A 20,928-nucleotide genomic window follows, 5' to 3' on the forward strand; every position below is an offset into this window, starting at 1 on the left:
TACGGGGAAAGGTGAGCGGAATCGTGAAATTCTGTGGGGAAAAAAGGTCAGACCTGTGACGGTATAGTCTGCGAACCTGATTTTCCCGCACGAGACACGTTTCCTGCCGGTTTGACTTTTATTATACAGTCTCGTCCCGGGGGACAAAGGCGAGAAACGACAAATTGGATCTACGGAAGATCGCTTCGGATCGCGATCTTCGCGGCGTAAAGTCGCGGGAAGCGTCGTTAACGATGACTTATTACTTGTTTTTGTGTACCATGCGCAACAACCTTCGAAAGTAGGCTGAAGCTGAAAAAGAAAGCGTTCGCGAACGGATCATTTTCATTGTTTTGATATGCAGAATGGATTCCGCGAAGATCGGCCGAATTCATTCCCGCCGAGCCAATTAACGGAGGAAATCTGCTCCACATTATTTTCCGAAATAGTGTATTTTTGTTGGACCTGAACGTGGAAGAGACGTCTTAGATTGTACAGGAACTATTTATGATGGTTTCTTGTTGTCTTTTTTTTTTTGCAAATGGAAGTGTTGTTGTGAGATTAACATTTCTCTCTTCGGGATGACGAAAGTAACTGGTTACAGTTTCACGGTCACGGACACGACAAAAACCGACACACATGCACGCCCCGCGTATCTGCGCGTTACATGAACTGTGCATGGAGCAAGCAAGTCGGACCGCTTCGATTATTTCATCGACGCTTGTTAATAAACCCCTGGACTTTCCTGTGGGTCTCAGCAGCACGAGACAGTTCCCAGAAATTGATCATGCTGATCTGTTACTAGGTTGCTCGATCCTGATGTTGGTTTACAATTCCACTGACCAATAACTTTTTCTTTTAGACGTTTCGATATACAACAGGCAATTCTTACGAATCTTGGCTCGAGACAGCTTCCAGAAATTAATTATGCTGATCTGTTGCCCGGCTCCACAATCCTGATGTTGGTTTGTAATTCCACTGACCAACAAATTTTAACTTTTCGACGTTTGGATATACAGTACCCAAAATAATTGTTATAATAGAGTAGCAAATGGAATGAAAGCTTGAATAAACTGTGGCGAGCTCTTCTGTCTCAGCAAAGAACAAGGAATGGTACCAGTGAACCATGGTTCGCAATGGAGAAAGCTCTATCGAACGGGACAAGGAAAATTTATTTACGAGTGTCGTGCATGCAGCAGACAATTTTTCGGTGATATCTGCGCGGGAATCGCACGATCCGTGCATACAATATCAACGCAGCGACAGACTCGCTTTCACTGACTATAAAATAATGGCTGAACCGTGCACAGAGACATGTTCGCTAACTGACCGTGAAATTCGTAGGGGGATTGAGTTTCCATTCTGATCGATGCACACTTGCAATTAATCCGGACATCCTCTACTGCAAATTTTTCTCCTCCTTTTGCTCAGTTTTATCCGGAATAATGAAGAGGAAATTAGGTTTATAGAAATCCTCCGAAGGCTAGAGTAGGTCAACGATTGGACAATTTTCTGGAGGTACACTCCAGGGATTCGGTGATCAGACACCAGTGAAGAAAAATAAGACAAATACTCTTTCGAAATCTTCGGTCACGTTTTAACGATTTTCTACAGATATTCTCGACAGTAGAAAGGGACGTCGGTGAAGAAACACGCTTAAAATTTAAGGCGACGCGGCAACGGTGAGCTCAGCGCCGGATTACACGATTAAATAATTGTCCCCGATTCGTTAACGGTTCATACAACGGAGCTCGTACGAACTGCACGCCCGTGGAATCAGCAAGAACGGTGTCCGCGGGTCCTCGAAGTAAGCCAAGCAAACAGTTTGCCCCTTTACCCCTGTTTCGTTTGCTATACGCAGAGACGTCTGTCTCCGCGTGTTCCAAATACAGCAGGACATTATCTAATTTCCGCAAAGTTAGATTAATCAATCGACCGTTTCGGAATGGCTGTACAATGCATCGTTACAGTCGTTACTTTCTAAACCCGCAACGCGACGTGATAAAAGCCGCTGGCGATCGTTCCAGAGAAATACGAACGCTGAAAATCCCCAGATCAAAATGACCTACTTCTATTTTTTACTGTGGAATCGGTCTTGTTTTATCGGGCAATTAGGTTTCGATACGTGCATTTCTGGAATATTTGTAATATACGTTAAACACCTGACATTTTCTGTGGTAAAATGCAGTACTCAGATTTCAGTGAAAAGGACAATTTGTTGATTACTAAAGCAAGCTACACAAATCATTCCTTGAAATTAATAAATCAATCACTTAGTTAATGCCAAAAAGATTACACGAAGTTACAGGAATTTTCAGAGTAAAATCACAATTGCATTTATTGGCCTGTTTTTCTGTGTCAATCCTTACGGGATCCACGAAGTTGAATTTATTTGGATTTTGTGCAGTTCGTATTATAATATATGCTATACTAAATAGATTTATTTAATCATTTGCCACGAAAGCATCTTTATAATTTCAGTAATTATAAAATAAAAAATCTGGAACCGGTCATTTTGACCGGCGGTGGTAGGTTTCGTGTTAACAAAAACCACAATGGTTACTCTAGCAACGCTTTTGGACCCTACAGATCCTAATAAAATTGAATTCGCTCAATTATCGTGTAGAGCACACACGCTAAAAACACACTCTCAATATAAAATTTTTAACTTCATGTACTCTAGACGCAACTAAAAACTGTCAGTATAGAAAACAATTTTCACATTAACAAAAATGTTCGTACTAATCGCTAAAAATGTATAATACAAGCAAATCCGCTCAGTATTTTTACAGAACAGACATGTTTTACACCGTAAGAAACGTCTTGGTTTTCAAGTGAAAACAACGTCAAGCCTCGCGTATGAATATTTCCATAGTTAACGAACGAATTCGAGTACAACAAGATCAACATACCGTAGAGGCTGATCCATCCGAGTATCCAGAAGCACACCGTCAATTTGCCAATCATCTCACGGTTGGTGGATCAGCCGGCAAGACGAGTTCCCTGGTTCAAAGCTCCATCGTCCACAAGCACGCCTAATCGAAAATCGCACGTGTCTATCGGTTCTCCTCGAACAACTCCGAAGCACGCGAAAGGTCAGCGTGCTTTCATTCTCCCGTCTGCTTCGCTGCCGTGAACGGTAAACAATAGAGGACCGGCAGAAACGTCCGAAGACTGCGAAACGACGATCGATCGGTGCCGGCGCGACTCGCTCGAACCGATTCGACGTTTCCGTCGATTTCTCCTACCGTTTCAACACTCCTCTATCGAACAACAATCTTCCACACTATCTAGCAATCCGCTATCGATCAACAATCTTCCACGGTCCAGCGATTCTTCGAGCTTCGCCGCGCTCGCGTTCTCCAACTTCGAAATTGTTCGGGATTTTCGGGACGCGAACGGGGTTCGGAAGGTTAATGGAGACTTCAACGGCGGGAAAGGTCCGAAATCGAGGCGCGTGCGAGTCGAGAACCGTTGAACTTCTCCGCTTTCTCCTTCTAAAGGCTCGAGACACCTGGATCGCGACTAGCGATCGTTAAAGACGAGGTCGTACGCTCGTTCACTCCGACGAAATTCACGAGGCTCGTCGATCCCAACGTTTCCGGACACTCGAACGATCACATTATCGATCCCTTGAATTTCAGCGCCGAACGTTGTTCTCGTTCCATTTCGACGCGCTCTTGGAAATCGCTGAGACGGCGAACTTCTGTCGTTTCGCGACGTTCGTTCCGGGTTTTTTCTTGTTCTCTTGGCAGGACAGAGGAGGTCGTTGCCGATTTTGTTTCTTTTTTTTTTTCACGCGATTACACGCGGCTTTCGCGATCGCATTGCCCGGCTGGATCGCTTTCGAGGCGATCGCGAGGCTCTTTTCACGGAGCGGCGCACTCCCCGGCAAAACGAGAGGCCTGCTGCGCCAGCAGAAACTAAGAGAGAGTTCGACTCGGCCAGTGCTACACCTGCAGGAACACCAGAGCTGCTACCTCGTGGCCTACTATAACAGAACTGACTCCCACCATGGTGGTGTCGAGGCTCTTTTACCTGCCATAAGCGAACGGTGTTTACGCGACGAGACCGGAGACGGTGTCTCCGGCTCTTCGTCCCTCCTCCGACGCACGTTTCCTTGCCAGTGTCGATATCGTCTTTTTGCAAGATGGTACGCGGGGATTACCATCAGCGTTAGGGGTTGTAGAATCTGTGGGATGCACAGGGATTCCCGGTGATTATCATGCAGGAAATTCAGCCTGAAATGTTGTACTTCCTTTTAGATCTTTTTTCGCGGGAAGATCCGTTTTCGAGATGAAATTAATTATTAATTCCTTGACGCTGAATATGCTGGCTTCTACAGGCGACACGACTGGGTTTATTTCAATTTTGCGCGAATTTTGTGTTGTAATTTTCACGTCAAAGACCCTTGCTATGAAAGCACCTCTTCATCTGACTGGCAGTGGTACATTCAGCAATTTTTAAAAATCTTTTTCACAAAATCTAATTCAAGCTATGATGAGACAATGCCTGAACCACTAGTTTCTGTTTCTCTAGAAGAAAAAGCCTCCTATGAACAAATTGTGAATGACAAAGTCGAGATTCATTTCCTTCGAGAAACGATTCTCGAATGGCAATCTCGAAGCCGCAAGCATAAATTATTATCTTATGAATAATGGACGCGAATATGATTTCTTTTTTTTTCCCTCCGTGAACCGCAATCTTTTCACAATCTCGGACGCCAAGGTACGAAAAAGTGAAATCTTTGCAAAACGCTTGCATACGAAACGTGTAAATTGACAGCAAGTGGTTGACCAAGTGCTGCAACGCGGAGACAAGCGACGCAACATTGATGCAAGAGCAATTCACAGTACCGGGATCCATCTATCAGTTTCATAATGCTATCGCCAAGAATCGGACAGCTCACTCGTGAAGTTTCTATTATATTTTTTCTCGCGCAAACAAATATACGAGGCGTGCGACGGTTGTTCACGTTCACTTGAAAATTAATTCTCGATGCGTATTGGCGCTTCACCGACCGGCTGTGGTACAGGACGCTGCAAAAATGGTAACATTGCCAAAAGAAACATTATTTTAACCCTCGTCTGTCCCTCATTCCTCCGCCTTAATTTGCCTTTTAAAATGGGACAGGAAAGAATAAATAATTAAGTTTATAAATCCCCTAAAAATGAAAATCTAAAATTTGCGAACAAAGAATTCAACTATTTACTTCGTAAATAATCAATACACATATCTTTCCAGTATTTAAAACTATGGTCTACGATCTAGTTCTCCAAAGAGAAGATTTTTTTAAAAATTGTCCTTCGCAAAGGGTTAAAATAAAATTCATAAAGTTAATAGGAAATCGCTGTGCAGAACGCATTGACCTTTTAGAAGCAGTGAGAAATGTCATAGATTGTCGGGTCAGACGAGGATTATAAACAAAATATAAATAAATCTTGGTACAATGTTTCCGTTCATGTTCTTTCGGAACCGTTCACTTGTGGAACATCCTGTACACGGTTGCCCAACGATGAGGCCGCGAAATTTTCCTAGGGTGTCGCAACATGTAGTTTCACCATCATCGAAAGCATCCGAACAATTACAGACGTACGGCGCATTACCAAATATTATATCACTGTACCGATACCAAATGTGGGTACTCGGCTACCCGCATTAGAAAGGTATGTAGCTTTCGCGCAACAATAGGCGATCGAGATCGATCAATACGATCGAGGAAGACTTCCTGTACCATTTCCGGACTACTATCTGTGCTCTTCCTGTTAGCATTCCGATGATCGCGGCCTATATTTGTTGGAGAACACGTGTAATGGTACGGAGAGCGACAGCTAATTGGTTTTGTTGTGAAAATAACACCGGATTGATGACTCTGTTCAACATCAGCTTTTCTTATCGATGGCAGCACATGATTCTTGTAGATTTTTGTGCACTGAACAAACATCTGAAAGTTGTTTCTGAAATTCATTACACCCAGTTCTTCAAAAAGTTAATTTTGAAAAGTCAAATTTTTAACTTTAGGAATTTTTTCTGCTTTAACAGTAAAAGATATATGCATGATTTTTATGTACAATGATTCTTTAGGCTATGCTAAATACAATGGTATTTTTTATTTTATAACATTATGAATATTTACACGGTTTTAAACAATGTCTAATGGGAGCGGGACTCCTTCAACGCATCGATTTTCCGGGACAATTTCCCATTCTTTCTAACTATTATTTAAACATGTTCGAAAAGTCCATCTGTGATTATCGAAGAGAAAGGAACAGAAGATGGAATGCAATAGGAAAAAGTTTAGAGAGAACTCGCGTCACTTCGGGGTGAGAATTTTTTGATGGGGCACCATCGGATGTTGGGTCACACAATGGTAGTGAAAACGTGCGATTATGGTAGCAGCGAACGCCACACGGAACACGTTCGACACAAAGAAAACTATAACCGTGTGCTTTCACTTTTTCCGCCAATAATCGTGACGCGTGGATGCTCCCCTTAATAGCTTCTACATGGTCCGCGTAATTAATTTGATTGACTTCAAGCACGGACGATAAAAATTGAATTCTTCCCCAAGTTGCACAGGCTGCTTTTTGTCTTCTTAATCAAATATTCCCTTCTCCCCTTTAGCAAGTCTGCGGTAGATAAATTTGTATATATTTTTAGAAAATTTATAATAATGTGAAACAGCGGTAGAATTCCATTTATCTTTTATCTTAGAATGCTTGTAATGCATGTGCTTGTCAGGTCAAATGTCATCAGTCAGAGCACTCGTGTATATATTCCTACGATAGGAAGACACAGTCGTTTCAACTGTTTCATTGTATACTACACTTTGTAAACAAAATTCTACAGTATTTAAAAAATAATTTGGCTATACTTTTATTACGAAGCATTTAGGCTTACAATAATGTTTCTTGTTCTATCGATGATGTTATAAATGTGACGAAGAAGTGAAAATGTTAAATGGATGATTAGTTACATAACTTACAGATATCCTCATTTTTTATACAGTATGAAACACAGTGCACGGATCTTTTAATAAAAATACAAACTGAAAGGCTTCCTTTTATAAATTAAATACAAACGACTATAAGATCTCCGATGGACATTATGCCTGTTTCATCTTAAAATATTTGGTTTCGTCAAAGTCAATCTCTTCCTCCTCTTGAATTAGTACTTTGGTGATTTTTCTACGAGCTAATATCCTCTCTTGACGGGCTTTCTCGTTAAGAATATTCACATCAAGAGGAAGCGTGATGATTTGCCTTGGTACATGATAATCTATAATGATGCTACTGCCATCCGGGTGAACAAGATGTGTAGGATAAGTTCTTGTATACAGTTTTCTATGTTTCTTCGTTATCGCTGCCGTCCAGCAATTAAGATTTCTGCGAAGGGTTAGGGCAGTTAGTGTTGTTCGGAAAAGCGGAGACACGTTCATTCTGAAATACAAAACAGATAACTGTTTACTACCATTAAAAATTATTTTACCATAAAAATTGCTTAAAACTTTTACGATTAAATCAATCGCAATTCTTAACACTGTGTGACTCTAGGTTATGTTTGAGATACAAACTATGGATGTCGAGAAATACAATTCTGACATAACCGCATTATTACTCATTAACAAACATTGAAAACTGTTGAACACTCGTGTAAAATTAAACTGTCTTTTGCAAAATACTAAAACTTTTCCTTTAAACAATCAGAACGTACCTCTCGGCTGAACGACTCGAATAACCTCACACGAAAACACGTTCTGCGCAGACTCGGAGCAGTCACGTGAATGCCGGGCGACCGAACGATCTATCGAATCGAATTGTGCTTCGATACTTGTTCAAATTACGAAAGTCCACGAAAGTCCTGGAGGAGTGCAGCTCTACGTACGAGGAGCTCCGTTAATTAGTAAAAAAAGGAAGTAAGTAATCAATTTTGTTTGCGTGCAACCTGTGCATCTTGTGTAACAGGTCACGTGCAGTTGTAATTTACATTGGTAAATGCGTCAGAGCGCTCAAAAAGAGTAAATTGTCATTTAATGTGTACGGATCGAGCATCATGGCGTTGATGGTTCTTGTCTTTGAATGATAGATAGATGGATCGCTTTTGTTTATTAGAATAAATATAAATAAGTCAGTCGATTGTGCACTGTCAGACAAGTGCACTCGTTGATGGTTGTTCTTCTTGCGGTTCTCCGTTATTGTTACCAGGTATTTCAATGTATTCTTTGTGATCCCTGCAGAAAGGAATTTTTGGTAATCGTTAGACAGTAACATACTTTACTAACTAGAGAATGATCGAGGGAAGATAACAAAAACGCATAACTCTGTGCGATGCATTTCACACAGTGCAGTACAATTAGAAAGCAGTTTAGTTAGTGGTGTTAGTAAACATTGCATACAGGCTCACAGAAGGTCACCAAACAATTCGGAAAATTACGAAACTTTGGGGATGCAGCAGAAATTAATATGCCACAATTATATTGATAGATCTTTTACTATTTGTTGCATATAATTAAAAGGCAAAATTAGAATAATTTTTCGGTGGTTAATGTTAACCCCTTAATCCGGTTAGGGTGAATTTGGGCAGCAACAAAAATTGCATAATACATACCTATGCATGACCCATAAATTTTCAAAGTTTGATAATTTTGTGATCGGGGATCTTCTGTTGTCAGTTACGCATGCAATACTTGATTTACTCCAACTTACCACACCAGATTTGTATAAACATTATTATTACATCACTGAGATATTAGCATCTCAGTGGAAGGTTTTATATCTCAGAAAAAACGCATTGATTTTTATTGAACAACCGTTAACCTTTCTCTTATCATGCGAGATAAGTCAATTATACGCATTCAAAAGTTTTATTGTATCGTAGGATTTTATTAAGTCTTTTTGTATAATGTCCTAAGTTGAATACATTGACTTCTATAACTCACCACGATGAAACAGAATTATTGTGATATTTAAATCGTAATATAAATAATTCTGGATCATTGTACGCTCAATGATGTGTCCTCTATGATTCCATACACACGGCATGCAGCATCAGTAGCACTCTCTACACGCAAACTTAAAGTAATGTTCACTAACTGGTTTCTTAATGCTTTGATAGAGAAAAATGAAGAAAAACACACAGACAATTTTTATTACAACAATAACATTAATATAAATATATAAATGTAGGATCTTGAACAGTTACAAGGTGTTCAAAATTTTTGGAATGTTTATCATTATCCGTAACAAAGAAGAATCAAGGGTATTACGTCTAACTGGTGACCTAAAATCTAATACCACCACTGGATGCATAATGTTGCATACTGCAATATTCCTCAACATTTTTTGATCTTGACATCACAGACATTAAATATATAGGTTTTATTCGCAAGTACTTAATTTGGCACTGTGACATATTTACATTATTTTCATCGATGATAGGACTATATGAGCTAACTCTCTAACATAGAAGATGGCAATTTCGCGCAAAATATTACCGTTTAAATCATTGAAACATTTATCAACCTATACTAAAGTCTATACAAAATTTGATTCTTACATGTATATACACCCAGTGACCTAAGCTCTGTCTCTTGTATTTGTCCACTAACAACCAACAGAGATTCTAGACACGCGAGAAATGATAAAAATAATCTCGACGGTGGTTCTTGTACAGTAGGATGCAAAAGGGAATGTAAACTTCACTACAAATGTCCATTGAAATATTTTAAATACTGAATACTGAACTCTCATTCCTATCGGAATGCATTTTCAGACATTTTCCCTACTAGTAGAATATTAATATTTCTGTTCTAAGAACTGCAACAAAGAATGTTGCTTAGTATCCCCTTTTCGTTGTTATATAAATCATCTTGTTTGTGAAGTACCTCATCGCTTGTTCCATTCTTGTTATCTACTCTGTAAGAATTTATGATTTTGCAGGATGCGTGCAATGTAAGATAAAGAGGGGGGAAGTGAGGTGACACTTAAATAATCTTGATAAGAAATATTTACAATCCGACTTTTTTAGATCAATTATTTCATTACGGTTAATTTTAAAAAATCTGGATCTCTTTTTATCTCTTACGTCAATATTTATCTATGATAACAGAAGAAACATGCATGCAAGCATACCTAATTCGATTGCACAACATTGAGAAAAAATGTAAAAAGCTATAATATTTTCGGATGTAATTAAAAAAAAAAAATAGTAAGCAGTCTTCTATTTGAATTTAAGAAATTAACCAAAATTTTATTATATAGCAATCAAAATAAAAAAAATGCACTAGATCATGCAACATGCATTTGCCAAACATTCTTAAGACCAAAGACTGTGCAAATTGTTAGCTACGATTCAACAAAATCATTACACGTCGTTAAAGCATGCACAGTTAGTTGAAAAAATGATGGATGGTGAATAGAAGAGTCAAAAGTATACGTACCGATATAAAACGTAATGTTGAATAATGAAAAATATATCGAATGCAACTGAAAAGAATCCCAGACCGAATTTCGTTGGGTCTCCGAAAATACTTTCCCAATCATCTAACGAAAAAGTGGGCCGTTAGTCATTCAATCGTTTAAGAGATTTTTGTTCTCATAATTAAAAGCTGAACTACGATACTTTACCATAATTGTACGCATTCAATATCATCTGCAACATCGACAAAATGCCGCCAGTGAAGTCTAAGAAAATGTTGCCGATGCTCCAACCGACAGTGGACTTCCGTTTGTAATTATAAAATGCTTGTGGAACGTATTTGATCAACGTTATGCACAATTTAACGTAACTACAGTAATAAAGGAAGTCTAGCCATGCTATTGTATTCACAGCAGCCAGTATAATAGAAATTACTATAAACACAGTGAAAATACCGTGGATAATACGTGCGGTGGTAGATACTCTTTGATTGCCTCTCTAAAAAGTTTATGGTTTCGTTAGTATCTACTTGGTTTTTAATATTAAAGCGATTCGAATTAGGGCCCTTATTATTTTTCTAATTTACTAGTACTCAAACTTGAGTACTTGAATATTTAGTTCATTCAGATTCTAATATATCAGGGTACTTATACGTTTAATCAAGTTAGATCTTAATGCTTAACACTAGGTGTACGAAGCGCTAAAAATGACTATTTTACATTAATTTATAAAAATAACGAGAATGTGTTTACCCAAATTTTTAATCATTTTTTAAATAATATATACAATTGTAAACCTAGTGTTAAATATATTTTCAGATTTGAATTGAGAGCTCTAATTCGACAAGGCACGTTACTGGAACTACTTCTGATGATTTACCTCGTAGAAAAAGCACTGAATGATAGTTATCACAGTGGCGAATACTGCATGCAATGAAAAGAATATATCATTCACTTGTACAGGATTTAAACCTCTCGGATATCGGCTAAAGTATTCAAGCTGAAAAATGCGACTGTACAGTTATAGTTTTTCACACGTGAACTTTTTCGTAGATTCGAATAAGTAATATGTTACATACCTCTATCTCGGTTATCCAAAACAGGCCGGAATTGAACAGGGCGTACATAATAAAACCAACTAGATTCAACGATAAATAATCGAAATTTAGACCTACGACACTTTTGCGTTCGTAGTTGCTGTATATTTGCGGATAGAAGCTGACGCTCCATGCTAAAAAGTATATCCATCCCACTACGTTACTTATGTGGTAAATAGTGTCTGATTTTTCTATAGTGACTCTGACAAACGCTTGCGAAATACTGGAAAAATGAAAAGAAAAAATGTTTTAACAATTGATAGACAACATCGTCTAAAATTCTAATTTAAACATCTACTAAAATTTTTTTTTTATTACGTTTAAGTTCAACTTAACATCCACTAAAATATAACGATCTTTTGCTTATGCCCTTACTTTTTTATGTCAACATTGTTCAATTGATCTTCAGGAATCAACATTTTGAATTGTTTAATTGTCCGATTAATTCGATTAAATTTCGATTATTTCTATATCACACTGTGTATGTAAACGCACACGGTTGAACTTTTGGAAACTGCACTGAATCACAAAAAATTTCTAAATAAGACGGACTGTTACATTTGTCACTAGCAACCACTGCAGCACATTCTAGCCAGAGCAGGAAGTAGTCCGCTCAAAATCTGAGCACAGACTGACTGAAGTTTAAGTATAAGATCCGATGGTACAGGTCAGGAGGCTATCTCTGCAAATAACTGCCACTGGATGCTAGTGAATGTACCCACTGATTAGAATCTTTCCGAGACTTAGTCATGAAAGTAAATATTTATGTACACAACCATTGCTCAACCGTGTTAAAACAGGGAAGGGGAAGGGAGAGAGGATGAATTCAGTTAATATTTTCAAATTTGTATCTTTGTTTGTTTTACCCCCTGTGAATCAACATGACGTAATCTTTATTCGAGACTCCATTCAAGTTGTTTACTTGGCTCTTCCAATGTTCTAGAGTAAATTAAATTGTTGTTTCTTAATTTATTAGATTCGTATACTTACTCCGCGGCTTCTGCGGGCGTAATGTTAGCGCTAACAATCGAATGACCCGCGTTTAGACCCTTTACATATATTTCCCATTCTGTTTCACTTCCGATGGGAAAACTAGAAGGAGAAACGGAGACCAAATCCGGATGTTGCACATCTATTCTTACAGTTGCATTTCCCGATACAGATTTCCTGTAAAATAAAATGCATTAGCAGCTGCATTTTACCATGGATGATAAAAGATACAGTAGAGCCTCCAGTATCCGAATTTTCTATTATCCGAATTTTCTATTATCCGAATATGTTACACACATAAAAGGGCATAATATGCAACATAATATCATACATATTAGTCGAAAATGCAGTGTAGTGTTGTTCCTAACAAGGAATATTACATGTTTTTTTCAACTTTTGGCTTTTTGAGTTTGAGAGGTTTTTGAACCTTCACATTCAGGGGTAAGTTCACCCCCTAAACTTATTTTTGAACTACAAATTCCTAATAACTGTTCTCTTATCCCATGCCTTCCTATTCAGTTCGGATAACTGAGGTTCCAGTGTACACAGTATGCTTACGTCAGGGAAAATGTTATCGACTCAGTGCTATTCCAATAAACCTTCATATCGTGCTTTGAGACTATCAAGTCTGCCCATGTCTGCCCTGCAACTGAAAAATGAATTACCCTTTAAATACAGGATCAAAGAAACAAAGTAAACAAAAATAATGCAATAACAAACTAAAGCATAGTAACTTACCTGAGAGCACAAAAATCCAGATGCACCATAAGGGGGCCATGTCTGCTCGCTTCTGTAACAAACCGACCACAACTTAGTCTCAGGTGTACACTCAACTTCTACACAACAGCTTCACAATTAATCTACAATGTCAGTCGCACAGCTACAATATTCAATGAAGAACTTACGACATACAAATTTTTGTGTTTAGTGGCTAGTCTTAGGTATGATTTGTTTCTGAAGTGGAACAGGTCAGTCTGGACAGGAGATCCATCAACTTATGAAGTCTTTGACCGCACGACACGCGGGAAAAACAAGGAAGACGTACAAAGTGCCGGGCACTTTGCCGGGTGCCTGCCATTGATACCAGGTGTAGCGTCTGTTCGTCTGCGAGCTGTCACTCGCAGCAGATCGATAAGGGAACCGCGGAAACGATAATTCGTTCCCGAAGAGGGAATCTTTTAGCATGGTTTGGGTTAGGCTGAGAGTAAAAAATGGCTCTCGTGGAAAGACACTGGGAGTATCAGTCGAACTTAACCTCGGCCGCACGACGACCTCGACGAGACGTGCCTCGGGGCGTTTAGGGCGATAAGCAGACGCGCTCTCGGAACCTCCGGCATTTTGCGCGGGCTTATCGTTCCTCGGCGAGGCTCGGCATTTTCGTCGAACGTGTCCGGCTGAAATAAAAAGAGCACATCGCGCGGAAAATCGATCGAGCCCGTCGCGTCGCGGCCAACACGTAAATAAAAGCCACGCGGTCTATGTTTATGCGGCTGTTACTGCAACTGGCGGCGTGAAAGATGCATCTTCCGTCAGGGCCGTAACCTGCGCCCGCACCCTGAAGAGTTCCACTTTTATTCGAATAAAATCTAGTCGACATTCGGGGAAAATTTGGTGGAAAGTGTTACGGATTGAAATTGACTCGAGTATCTTGAATACCTTGTTTAAATTTGATAATAGAGAAAGATGTTAGAGAAAAATATGGTTGTGTTTGAAAGGGTTAACATTGTGGTAGAGTGAGAATGTTCTTCAAGGCCAACTTTTTGAGATTTCAAGGCCGTCGATGTTTTTTTAATGGGACAATATGTTTTTGGTAGTGTCATGACCTTCGCTTGACCTTGAGTACCAAAAATCAATGAGGATGTAGGGTGTTTCATTTAAGTCGTTTATTGTTGACATTGCAGAAAGATGTCAGAGAAAAATATGATTGGGTTTTCAAGAACAAACTTTGTGGTCAATATAAGATTTTCTTCAAGGTTACATTTTTCGAAATTTCAAGATCATTGATATTTTCTTTAATGGAACTGTATATTTTCATCACCGTTACTTTGTAGCCAAGGTCAAGACGAATCCAACGACCTATATTACCATGACCTTCGTGTGACCTTGATTGTCAAAAGTTATCCGAAATATATACAATTCAGAAATAAATATCAGTAATGAAAATCGATTTTAGAAAATGCTCGACATGATATTCTTGAATGAAAAATTGATACAAATAAAACATTCTTTTTTATAATAATTTGCCTGTTTTTCTTTTTCACTTGTTCACTAGGAAGAACGGACTAAGTCTAACCTGTTGTATAAAATACATATGCGAATTTCAATTTTTAACATTTAGGCAAACTGGAACTTGTTGTTGGCTTTCTAATAGTCCAAAAGATTTTTGGGTATAATCTGTCACTTAAAAATCACATAATCTGCAAGTTATTTAGAAAATTCTGTTCCGTATACCGTTAGTTAAATGTCAAAATTGATGTCGTCTAAACGCTAGAACCCAGAGAACGCGTTTCGACTGACCCATTCCCACTTCAATTTAATAAGCTGTTAGCCTGTCCGAAACCAGTTCCGCTGAAACCGACTGCTTTCGAATTGATTCATGGCAGTTCCGCGTCCTTCAAGAGTTACTGAAACACCCCGACATAAATCGCCGATGAAATTGCTTTCAGTGAAAGGCGAAAAAAGTTCCCGGGGAGATTTGCATGTAAATCGCCGATGCAATTAGCGAGTTCCTCGACATACTGCTTAACCGCGTAACGCGCGATGTTTCTTCCCCGGCTATTAATTTTCGTAATGTTTCAGGTGTGCTCGTAACATTCGCCGTTGGAGATGAAGTATAATGCAGCTTCTCAGAATCGCCGGGCTCGATTTTCCTTTAGGAAATCTTTCGCTGGTGAAGTCAGAGAGCAGAAATACTCTTTTCCTTTCCACTGTGGTTCTACTATCGTTCAATTGTCTCGAAGATGCAAACACTTTCTGTATCGAGGGGCTGATGAAACCGGGGATTTTCCTCCAAATTTTCCGCCCCGTTATCTTGCGATTACTCACTGCTAGTCGCGCTGACCCGTGCAATGGAAATCGCGCCCATTCATGCTAGCCTTACTTTCCTGCTAGCCAGTTCCTGTTTCCCGCGGTTATCCGCTTCCACTCTTTTCTTCCACTTCGACTCGATAACGGCCCGGGAAACAATGACGGCGATGAGCTAATCAACGGAATTAGTGCGCTCATTTTGCCAAACTTATGAAAGCTCCACGAAATCGGTTTCTTTACCAAGACGAGCCGAAACTTGTTGCAATTATCTTAGTATTTTTATGGATAAAGTTTGATCTGTTATTGCTAGATTGCAAAATAAAAATTGCCTACATCAATTGCAAAAAATAGGAAGCAACCTAATACATTCGTACTCTTAAATCTTTTTAATCTTTTCATTCTTTGGAAGCATTTATAATTATGTCTAATTGTCTAAATGTCTAATTAGAAGTTCCTAAAATGCAAGGAAACGTATATACGACTCAAAGTTATTAAAAGGAATTTTTGAGTCAATGGAAGAAATTTTTGCCTTGTTTTAGTCTCCACTACTTTATGATCAGCCTGATTATTACAATAACCATTGATTTTTGATTCTCACCAAAGAATTGTATCATACGTACTACCAGTGTTGCTCGAATGTTAGGGCTGCCTTCTTAGGCATATCCTTCCGTAGTGCTTAGGCCACACGAATATAAAAATGATTAGGGTCTATAAAAATCGTAAAAATTGAACTTAGAAATTTCTGTTGTTTATTTTTTTTTAAATTCTTCTAACCGGTGTTCAATAATATTGAGTCATCAGTAGCATCGCAAGATTATAATAATACCGCAAGAGATGTCATGAATGGACATTGATAATATATAGTACACCAGGTATTAGATAATACTATATAATACTTGACAATACCACGTCTGGTTACTATCTTTAATCGAGATTTTTTTACATACAGATTAAGATCATTAAATGAAGATAAAGAGGTGAATTGGTTTTTCTTATCGATAATGTCTCAGTCCCTCATTGTCAGGAAACAATGAGATCGTGTAGTTTTTCATACAAATTTTGAAAAACTTCACATCACTTTCTAACAATCAGGAATGTCTTGCCACACCGTATAACCAACAGTAATGACACTTTTCGACACGAACTAACAATAAACCTTCATTATTTCTTTCGGGATTATTTTTTAGAAGATTTTTAAGTGCAGAACAGTCATTGAGAATCGTACTAACAGGCTTGTAGTAACTAACGCGTTAACAATGGTTCCACTGTTAGCAGCGTCCTTCAATTCCAACTTTCCAACAGACATACATATGTCTTCAGTCGTCCGACGCAATTTCGACGCGGTCCCGCTGCCATTTTCTCACGCTTTCGAGCCCGCACGGTCGATCGGAGAGATAATTATTATTTCTGGAGGCAGGTTCCTCCGGCCGATCATAATGGTCATTTAGGTGGATCGATTACTCGGTTCGATTACCAGTCCCGGAGTAAAGAGCTGATCGTTGTTAACGAAATTGCGGCGAGCAAAGCGACGGCAGAGTGCAGCCGTATCATCAAGGCGAAACGCAGTCCGAGCAAAGGGACGCAAAATTTCCATGATAATGTTATGTTAATACGTCGCATTCGGCTACTCGGAATATTCTCTCGTCTCGGGGCAAGTAGGTTCGCGGGTTTCGGTAAAGAGCTGGGCTCGTGCACGCTACATCCTTACATACATACATACATCTTACATACATATATACATACATACATACATACATACATCCATACATCCATACATCTTACATACATACATACATACATACATACATCTTACATACATACATACATACATCTTACATACATACATACATACATACATCTTACATACATACATACATACATACATCTTACATACATACATACATACATACATCTTACATACATACATACATACGTACATACATACATACATACATACATACATACATATATATGCATATATACACATGTATATGCATGTATATACATATACAGAATATATATACGGTTCGAGATAGAATAAATCGAAAGCGAGATGGACGTTCGAGTGCACTCCGCGTCCCAAAGGGGCCTTCGCGGAGCTTACACGGAAACAGCTCTGAAAGTCGATCGGCAGTCTGCTGCCGCTTTTGTTGACGTATATAGGCTTCCTCGCCGCCAATATTTTCCTTTGCGTCATATCCCGGGTCCGAGGACGACGGACCTAATCCTCGAAGATAGCCGAAGAGACCCCATCCCTTCAGCTTCTCGTTTCCCTTCCTTTCTATCATTTTCAATTCGACCACGATATGGATAAACAAGATCGTTCCCGGACGGACGATCGCCAATATACCTTGAAATTATTCGCCCCGAATCCGTAGAAACGTACAAGGTACGTCCCCTTGCCTCTGTCCTCTTTTTTCTTTCGCTATCGCTTTCCTTTCGTACTAGAGAGAATCTTAGACTAGCTGGAAATTTTTGGAACGTTGGCAACATAATTTTCCGCTGCCCCGACGGTGATTTCTGACGCTGTTAGGGTCGTAGACTGGTTGACGTTGTAGTATATCTGGGATCAAACATTCTCCTTGCTGATAGAGATAGTCAAACATTGGATTTGTGCCGGGCATTCTTTGGCGAATTTCCCGTTTTTGTAGACAAATTTTTGTGCAGACTAAATGTTTTTTAACGGTGCTATTATAGTCATTTCGAGAATCGAGTAGATTAAACACCCGATTTTCGAGATTGCGAGCAGATTATCGGCACGCATTCTATATCACACTTTTCCGAAAATCAGGCTAGAGAGCTGTTAGTTGAAGCATAGACAATTTTCCCTTTTTATAGGTCGAAGCAGGAACAATGGATTTTCGAAACAATAACCTTTGTCTGGTCGAAGAATGTGTCTCGGGTGCACCAGACCTGTTTCCAACTCATTATCATCTCTTTTGTCGCTTGCAGTAATAGTAGTCGGTATTTCCTGGCAGCTCTCGAATTAAGGGACATTGAAACATTAGATCACATGAAAATGTGAAATGTAAGTCCGAGTTCTTTTATATTCTTCCACTGTACCCCCCCCCCTCTCTCTCGCTCTTGCTTCTATACTTATTTGCAAGAACATTCTCCAACCCATCATAATACCTCGAGAAGTTCGCTCATTTTCATTTTGCAGTAGGGTGGAGGAGTTTTTCGTTCAAGAAGCTGGGAACTTTTTTTCAAGGTCGGTGTAATGGAACCGCCTGAAAGATGAAGAAAGTTGTCCGGTGTAATTGAATAGAGTGAACCCGGTCTTTAAACTTTCTTCAAAAATACGGGAAGATTTTTTCGGGGCGACCGGGGAATCAGAATTTTCTTCCTTTCCACTCGAAGATTTTTATCGCGACGTTACACAATTTGATCACATCGGGAGTGGACTGTGGATTTTTTGCATTTATGGAAAAAAGAAGCACAATCTAAAACAATTTAAGGATATCGTTAGATTACTTTACAAATTTTTTAAAGGGACGGAGAAATTAGTATTTGGCCCTTTCTACCTACTTCAAAATTCACGAAGAAAATGAGGTAAAATTTTAACCAACTTGAAAATTAAAAGAATTTAAGAATATCGATGGAATTCGCAATTTGTTCAAATTGCTGAAGAAAGAACGAAATTCCTATTCGGCTGCTGTGCCTTAGAATCGACGAAGATAAATTTTATTTTGCACAATACAGTATCACCGGTAACCTAATTGTGCTTGAATCCTAATGAATCGTTCACCAGCGATGTTATTCTACCATCTCCATCGATTAATACGATTCACAAATTTTTCTTTAGATTATTATTTAGATTACTGAGCTTAAACGTTTAAATTACTGCCTAAGAACATCGTTTCAGGAGTGCATCGTTCCGTTTCGACTTTCGAGCACCGGTGATGCCAAACGGTGCAACGATTCGATGCAACAGCGTTTCGCATCGATCGTCGACTCGCACGAAACACGAGAAACAAACATGGAGTAGAATCGGATTCCACGGTCGGAGATCTTCATTAATCTGAAACCGAGATTCGCCTGATCGGAGGTCACGATCCGAACGAGACTGTCTGATGTTTGCATTGCGAGCCGGGGCGTCCATAAAAATTAGTCACGTTGATGCACTATCGCTACTGGGGGCATCACGCGAACTGCCCGCAGACTCCTGTTTATACGAACCAATAGGGATGGGATCAACAGACATTCATCCAAGGCAATTTTTACCACCAAACTGCAATTTTGTGCGCTTAACCATCCTAACTTGTCAAGTCGTCCGGTACAATTTTCGAAAGGGTACTCTGATTCAAAGGATACTTTTACCTTCTTACTCAATCTTCCTAACTTCTCAAGAAATTCCACGTCATCAGGTGCAATTTTAGAAAAAGCTATTTTGACTTAAATGATTTGCTCGGACAATTTTGCGAGTCTGGTTTAATTATTCGACTTCAGGGCCACTGTTTTAATTTTAATTTTGAAATATATTTACAGAGGGTTCGGTGATGGATCGAGGATCGAATCTGCTTGCAAGACACTCCGTCCCATCGCTACAAACGACCGATAGAACATTGGAAGCGCCAATAAAAAAAGCTGCATCGATAAGATCGCACCAGTTCCGATTGATCCGTGTCCGAGCTAATTCGAGCCTGTTTCGCTTCCCGGATTATCGAGACTTCGTCCGTGTTAACACGCGAGAGCTATTGAATTTTCAAATCCCTAAACGATCCGCCTGCGATACGACCGACCGTGTCGAATCATCCGTTTCGAATCACTCACGACATTTACTGTCGTTCTGCTCGTGTACAACAACTCGTGAAGTACGTACCTAAAACTCTCCGTTCATGCTTCCAACACTGGAACGAAAAGAGCTAGAAATATAGGTTGGCCACACCAATTTTTCTCAATATTCGTAATGTTATAATTTTGATAATTGTGTACATTTTCGTAGAAAGATTACACGTGCTTCAATAAGGAGGTTGGTTCAATAATTTCTCAGGGAAGCATTTTCGTAATTTAGATAGTTGAGAAAGAAGAAATCAGGAACAGGTCATTGTGATTTGTTTGGTAGTTCTAATCGAAGGAGTCTTTCGCGATTTTCGTCCTTTTTGTATCCACAGAGTTACACCAATTGTGTGTTTCTCTGATAAACTCCGTACACTTTAGTGGGTCAAGTGTTGGAGAAGTTCCATCGAGATTGCGGAAGCTGGTTGTTGTATTGAAAAGGAACGGGCGAGAATAGATAACAGGCGAACGTTATCGGAGTGATGTACGCGTGAGAGAGAGACAATGGGAGGTCGGTCCAATTATCAGGCCGGCCGAGAGACTTTTAATTTATTGGCGCGAGGCGATACCGAGTCGCGCACCAGCATTCACGTTCGAAAATATGAAAGGAGGAATTTCTCCTTTTATTATTTGCAACAGAG

The 20,928-nt window shown here is 39.3% G+C and overlaps 3 protein-coding genes across 8 annotated transcripts in view; all 3 read right to left on the reverse strand.

Annotated features, from left to right (window-relative positions):
* The window catches only part of LOC143353224 (uncharacterized), a 43,170-nt gene extending 39,086 nt beyond the window's left edge, over positions 1-4,084 (reverse strand). The window contains exon 1 of the mRNA XM_076786384.1: positions 2,892-4,084. Coding sequence (XP_076642499.1) covers positions 2,892-2,946 — 55 coding nt within the window. The 5' untranslated portion in view covers positions 2,947-4,084. The remainder of the gene's footprint in view (positions 1-2,891) is intronic.
* A 2,746-nt stretch (positions 4,085-6,830) lies between these two features.
* Mrpl55 (mitochondrial ribosomal protein L55) lies at positions 6,831-7,964 on the reverse strand. Its single transcript, XM_076786383.1, has 2 exons — positions 7,693-7,964; positions 6,831-7,418 (listed from the first exon to the last, which is right to left on the reverse strand). The coding sequence occupies exon 2, from the start codon at positions 7,415-7,417 to the stop codon at positions 7,085-7,087; it is 333 nt and encodes a 110-aa protein (XP_076642498.1). The 5' UTR covers position 7,418; positions 7,693-7,964; the 3' UTR covers positions 6,831-7,084.
* A 22-nt stretch (positions 7,965-7,986) lies between these two features.
* Positions 7,987-20,928, reverse strand: part of Ctns (lysosomal cystine transporter cystinosin) — a 37,504-nt gene continuing 24,562 nt past the window's right edge. For 3 of the 6 annotated variants that reach the window (XM_076786377.1, XM_076786379.1, XM_076786380.1), the window contains 8 exons: positions 13,220-13,271; positions 13,040-13,130; positions 12,482-12,658; positions 11,474-11,714; positions 11,275-11,394; positions 10,605-10,893; positions 10,418-10,520; positions 9,101-9,893 (listed from right to left, as the gene is read on the reverse strand). In XM_076786377.1, coding sequence (XP_076642492.1) covers positions 9,788-9,893; positions 10,418-10,520; positions 10,605-10,893; positions 11,275-11,394; positions 11,474-11,714; positions 12,482-12,658; positions 13,040-13,130; positions 13,220-13,271 — 1,179 coding nt within the window. In that variant the 3' untranslated portion in view covers positions 9,101-9,787. Of the gene's footprint in view, positions 8,210-9,100; positions 9,894-10,417; positions 10,521-10,604; positions 10,894-11,274; positions 11,395-11,473; positions 11,715-12,481; positions 12,659-13,039; positions 13,131-13,219; positions 13,272-13,736; positions 13,843-20,928 lie in introns of those variants that run through there. The other 3 variants (XM_076786381.1, XM_076786378.1, XM_076786382.1) reach the window with 3 other exon arrangements.

Source organism: Halictus rubicundus, chromosome 4 (assembly GCF_050948215.1).
Source record: "Halictus rubicundus isolate RS-2024b chromosome 4, iyHalRubi1_principal, whole genome shotgun sequence".
NCBI lineage: Eukaryota > Metazoa > Arthropoda > Insecta > Hymenoptera > Halictidae > Halictus > Halictus rubicundus.

What these genes read in the sequence shown, in the direction of transcription:
- Mrpl55 (XM_076786383.1), bottom strand. Translation starts at nt 7,417, where the DNA reads ATGAACGTGTCTCCGCTTTTCCGAACAACACTAACTGCCCTAACCCTT.